Genomic DNA, 5,356 nt, shown 5'->3' on the forward strand with positions numbered 1-5,356 from the left:
TCGAGTCCCACTGCTTAGGGTATCTATGTTTAATTCTTCGAAGTACAAAGCACTATGCTTCGAAGTAACCTTAAAGAATGCGAATCACTGTGCAAGACTTGTAAAACTTCAAGATATACCACTTCAGAGCAAAATATGTACTTATGTTATCGGGTTGCACTACACGATTGGCGAAGTGAGCGGGAAATAATTGATTCCACGCTATGGCCCACGAAACAGTAAACCCCGATATTTCCCGCTTGTATCGAAGAGATAACGCTCAAATTGCAGCCGCAAGCGTCTGCTTCCTTCGCTTTGCAAAACTGCTGCCTTGGTACTGCTAGAAAATAGCTCTTTAACCTCCCGTGCCTGGTCTTCCGATCCGATTTCGACTAGTAAGCAGATTTTTCTCAATTTTCTATCCTGTCGTGCATCCCCACTCTCGTGATTAAACAGATTATCGACACTCTCATGCAGCAAGCGATACATCCGAAGTCCCTTTGGGTCCAGGTCGCATTTATCAGCAGTTGCTGCGCCACCAGAAAACAGCGCGATGTGTGGTTCGTACTTAAGTACGTCGGGACCAACCAGATCAAGTTCCCGACCTGGAATATAGGGCGGATTGCACAAAATCACATCAAAGCGCCGAAATAGCGCTTCATCTTCAGCCACATCGCTTCGAAGTCCCGGTAGAGTTTTCAGATCTCGAAGAAGGAATTCCGATCGTTCTTCCAACTTGTTCGACTGAGCATTCTCCTTCGCAATAGCTAGAGCCCCAGCGCTAATGTCAATTCCCACTCCAGTAGCTCGAGGAAACTCAGACAAAGCAGATAGCAATAAACATCCCGACCCGGTCCCAATATCCAGAATCCGCAATGGCGTCTCCGGATGGAATTGATCCTTGAAAATTCACGTGCATAACGGTAATTGTTACTCGGCAAGATGCTCTTACATAAGAAGAAAAAGCGAGCCTACCATCAGCGTTTCAATTAGGATCTCGCTGTCACTGCGTGGTATGAGGGTGTCTCTAGTCACTTTAAACTCTAAGGACCAAAACTCCTTCCGTCCGATGACGTAGGCCAGCGGCTCCCCCTTTGAGCGTCGCTCTACACTGAACGTTAGTTTAGCAGCCTCGTGCCCCGGAGTTCCCGCTCACTGTGGAAGAAGAGGTCGCTGCTGGATGAGAGCGGGGGTTGCAGAGCGTTGGCTACCAATGCTTTCGCATCATTGTGGGATATGGAAATGCCGTCCACGTCGCTTAGACACTCGCGGATTTCGTGCACAGCATTCAGCACGCTCTGCCGGTGGTGGATGCCGCGTCGCTGGACAGGGATTCCACGAAGGCGAAACATGGCAAATTGTTACCGAATATTTACCATTTCTGCATCTTACGACAAAGAAAAGTGATTGGTTGCAAAAAAGCCGGTAGCTTACAAAATTCAGTTTTGAGGTAAAATTCATGTACATGAATAAATATCTACTGAATCTAACGTTGTGAAAACAAATTAATTCAATGTGATCTGATTGCCATTGCCACTTTTCAGATTCGATGGAACGAATTACGTCACCACAAAGAAATACATCTGTACAGGTAGCAGGCAAAGTATATACCAGCGGAGCTGTCATTGGAGGAACCGCGTGGTAACGTCCTCCCAGTATCAGTGCAGCTCATACTGGATCCGAAACAAACTACACGTATAACAAATTTCGTGGCAATAGAAGCGGTGTTACCTTTAAAAGTTTTCACTATGAAATTCAAATTCCACATCTGGTGCCTGTCGAATTTTTGCTTGATTCAACACCGTGCACTGATCGTGGATGATATTCCCGAGCAGCTTTGGACCGCAGAAGAATACACCAATATCCTCTTGAAATATCCCCACTGGGCTCCAGCATACGATGATTACGAGCAACTCGTGACAGCTCAGCATTCCAGTCGGGTCGTCCAAAATGCGTCTGCTGCTTCGTGTTAAGGCCAGAGATAATATCTTGTCCTTCGTTCTTGTGAATAAACCTCTGCAAAGCTTGCAACGGAGCGACGACTGAATCATTTTTGACCGAAGAGAAGAAGTTGTGAATCTCTAGACGGTTCTCAGTGTCCATCTCACTGAGCTGGTTCATGGTGTTAGTAAACCACTTCAGAGACTCCTGTTCGCGCGTTACCCAATAGAAGTAGATTTTCCGGAGCTGGAAGCTTAGTGGGAACTGGATATGGTTGCAGTGAGGACATCGAAATGATTCCCATTGATGCATAATACTCCGAAGAATCGACGCGAACGGGGTGACTCCAATACCTGCACCGATAAGAACAACCTCTCTGTATCGTGAATAGTCTTGCGCTGGGGCTCCCACTGGCCCATCCAAATTAACAATCGGATATGGAGACGTCATAGAACTTCGTTGGGCTTCAAGTGCAGAGTCTTTGTGTTGATTCTGAAGCATTTCCAAGGTTTGGTGCAGAGTCCCAGTCCAGTCACCGGCGTTTTGAATGTGCAGACTGAGGAAAGCATCTTCGGGGGCCGACGAAATCGTGAATGGGTGCCACTCGAACTTCGATATCGTCGGCACATTTATGAACACATACATTCCTGGCAAGAAACGCTGTTTCTTACCAAACGATTTTGGTTTCTTCATGAAGATCGCCACCGATTCTTTTGACATCTGAACATGAATAATCTTGGTCTGTCCGTAAAACATTTGAGTCAGCCGATAGCGTTTCTCGATCAGAAAAATCGTAACTGGAGGTAGAATCCAGTACTGAGCTTGAGGTTCTGCCACCCAGCGAGCGAAACCGTGGAATGCCATCAATACGAGAAACGGGATGAACAGCGTGTGCGTGATCCAAAACATGTTGAAATTTCCACGTCGAAACTTTGCGAGGCACAGCGGAGCAGCAATCGCAGCGCAAGCAAGCATGACACTTGTCCAGATTGGAATTCGGAGAGCAAATTCAGACAAATTTTCGTCACGAACGAAGGAGAGATGATGGTACTGAGACGCTTCCCACACATCCAAAGGGACGGTACGGACGTATATCACAATAGCCAGCCATGCTGCCGTGTGTCCCAGTGAAGCGATCAACATGACCACACCACAGATTTTGTGGAACTCGATGTGGTTGTCGATCGGCAGATTGTTCACTACCACCGGGAGCGTCCGAAGACCAGTCACAAAGTTCCGGCACATTGGTAGCAATACGAACATGGTGTTGATCAGACAAATTTCTGCAAAACCTTTCGCAATGCGAGGACAGTTTCCGACGGCAGGATCGAACGAAAATCGAGAAGCCTTGGCGATGAAAACGCCAATCATCAACAGGAAGTAGACTGTTAGCCAGAAGATCTCGGGTTTGTACTTGCGACAGTATTTTTTTATGCGGTACCATCGTCCTCCTTGTTCGTTGTTGTACAGCGATCTCCCTCTGGCGCTGCGTCTCCACAACGGAGCTCATCAGTCCGAGGGCATCTTTGCTTCTGTCGTCTTTAGCTTCCGCCACGACCTCAGCAAAAACGGATTTGAATTCGCTGTAGGTCATTTTGTCATGCTGTCGACACTGACCAAAGACCTTATCGACGACTGCGTCGTAGTCGAAAGCGCCAACAAAATCCACCCCGTTGGTAGCGAATGTAGCTTCGATAAACGCCCGCACTCCTTCGTTGGTTAGCACACCTTGGTGCTCGACGTCAAACATTTCAAAAAGAAATCGACATTTTTCGTTATCTTCCATTGCAGACACTCGAACTGCGTCGATCATCATCGCAACCGATTCGCGTGGCAAAGGAATAAATGCAATCGACGATCTGGATGGCTTGCCATAGTCAAATGTTGCACATCCCTCCCCGGTGATGCGTGACGTGTTGAATGCTTGAGGAAAAAATGATAACGGTTCATGAGCGTGGGGGTCCTGCTCTGCAGCTATACCGAAAGCACTGCTGGGTGCGCTCGTCCTTCCAGAGGCGATCTTTCAGCTCATATAGCTCCGCCTTATTCATTGAGTGACTGGGTCTCGACGTCATCGATGCACGTGACACCGACACGGGAAAGCTCATGTTGAGTGCTGAGTTACTTGGCAAAAAACTGGAGCGATTGGTTGCACCTCCCGCACGGCGCGTGTGTCCACGACGTGAGTTGCCAAGGGGCATTTTCACGTGCGTGTCAACACCAGATCCACCCAGCATCGCAACAAAAGAGGTTCTCTTGGAGTGTGAGTCAATAGGAAGCTGGCGTGCGGTTGGACCATAAATCTTGGGCACGGGCAATGCTGAGGGAAGTTGTTGCAGCTCTGTCGTCTCACATTGATGGAGTGTGTGTGACCACTCTACTGGCGTATTTGTCTCCAACGTGGCAAACCCTGACTTGATAGTGGACCCCGGTGTGTTTGTACTGCTCCTCGGAAAAGTAAGGTCATTAAGATGTGGGTCGTTTGGGGCGTACTTGATCCCCATGCTGATCTCAAAATCTGCAAAAAGCGGAGGGGGCAAAATTGACAAGTGAGCCCGAGACCTCCCACGTCATTTTGGGTGAAGATGCCGTAAGGACCAGGAGGATGATCGGACGACGCCACGATTTCAGTCGAACGTCAGATCCGGGACACCTCCCGAGCTCCAGATGGAGAGGTACATGTGCTACATGCCATCTTGGTATAAAAACAAATATCTTGAGGTGTGTATGGTCTCAAATCGATCAGTGCAACGTCAGTCACAGTGTGACTCACACTGTGCAATGTATAGTCGTGCAGCGCCAATATTGCTGATTGAAAAGGACAAAATGGCAGACAGCGTAGAAGACAGGTGGACAGATTGCCCCGGCTAGATGGGTGTGTGTTGCAGATCGCTGACTGGCATGCGGTACGCCGGAAGGATGCCGGTTATGAGCACGCGGGGGCGCTCGACGAGGTTTCGGGCGACAAAACGTTCCAACGCGGAGATCTGGAGGAGCTTCAGCGTACCTATATTATAGGATATCGGCCTTGGATAAAGACCAACAGCCTTTCAAGTAGTTTTTGATTGTATCCTGTTCGATAGTAGAGCAAGTTTCGCCTTTTAATCGATTGATTAAACTTGGGCACGGCTCTCGAAATACATCACATTTTTCTAAAGAGTGACAGCTCCTAATGATTGTGTCACACAATCATCTATGTGTGAGCGCCATAGAGAAAATTTCTACTGGGAGAGGTGTAAATTTGGTACTGTAGGTGGCGACTTCGCACGTTGGTCTCATTGGCGAGTTTGTAAAATAGTCAGCAACGTCCTCCGGGCCAAGCAAGGACAAAGTGGCATATACTACACCTTTGCACGGCGTTATTCACAAAGTCAACAGTCAAATTCAAAAAGTGCGCACTAAAATTCAAATGGAACTGCAAAACTTTATTTCATTG

General features: G+C 47.9%; 2 protein-coding genes across 2 annotated transcripts; both read right to left on the reverse strand.

Annotated features, from left to right (window-relative positions):
* Positions 1 to 201: 201 nt before the first annotated feature.
* Positions 202 to 1,207, reverse strand: PITG_10874 (methylase subunit of polypeptide release factor, putative; the record flags this gene model as incomplete). The annotated part of the gene is made up of 4 exons (XM_002901641.1): positions 202 to 388; positions 434 to 879; positions 955 to 1,090; positions 1,191 to 1,207. The coding sequence occupies 4 exons, from the start codon at positions 1,205 to 1,207 to the stop codon at positions 202 to 204; spliced, it is 786 nt and encodes a 261-aa protein (XP_002901687.1).
* Positions 1,208 to 1,712: 505 nt separating this feature from the next.
* Positions 1,713 to 3,736, reverse strand: PITG_10875 (respiratory burst oxidase; the record flags this gene model as incomplete). Its single annotated transcript, XM_002901642.1, has 4 exons — positions 1,713 to 1,846; positions 1,887 to 3,371; positions 3,422 to 3,425; positions 3,476 to 3,736. 4 exons carry the CDS (start codon positions 3,734 to 3,736, stop codon positions 1,713 to 1,715), a joined length of 1,884 nt encoding a protein of 627 aa, XP_002901688.1.
* Positions 3,737 to 5,356: the final 1,620 nt, after the last annotated feature.

The sequence above is a fragment of the Phytophthora infestans genome, genomic scaffold, assembly GCF_000142945.1.
Source record: "Phytophthora infestans T30-4 supercont1.20 genomic scaffold, whole genome shotgun sequence".
Lineage (NCBI taxonomy): Eukaryota > Oomycota > Peronosporomycetes > Peronosporales > Peronosporaceae > Phytophthora > Phytophthora infestans.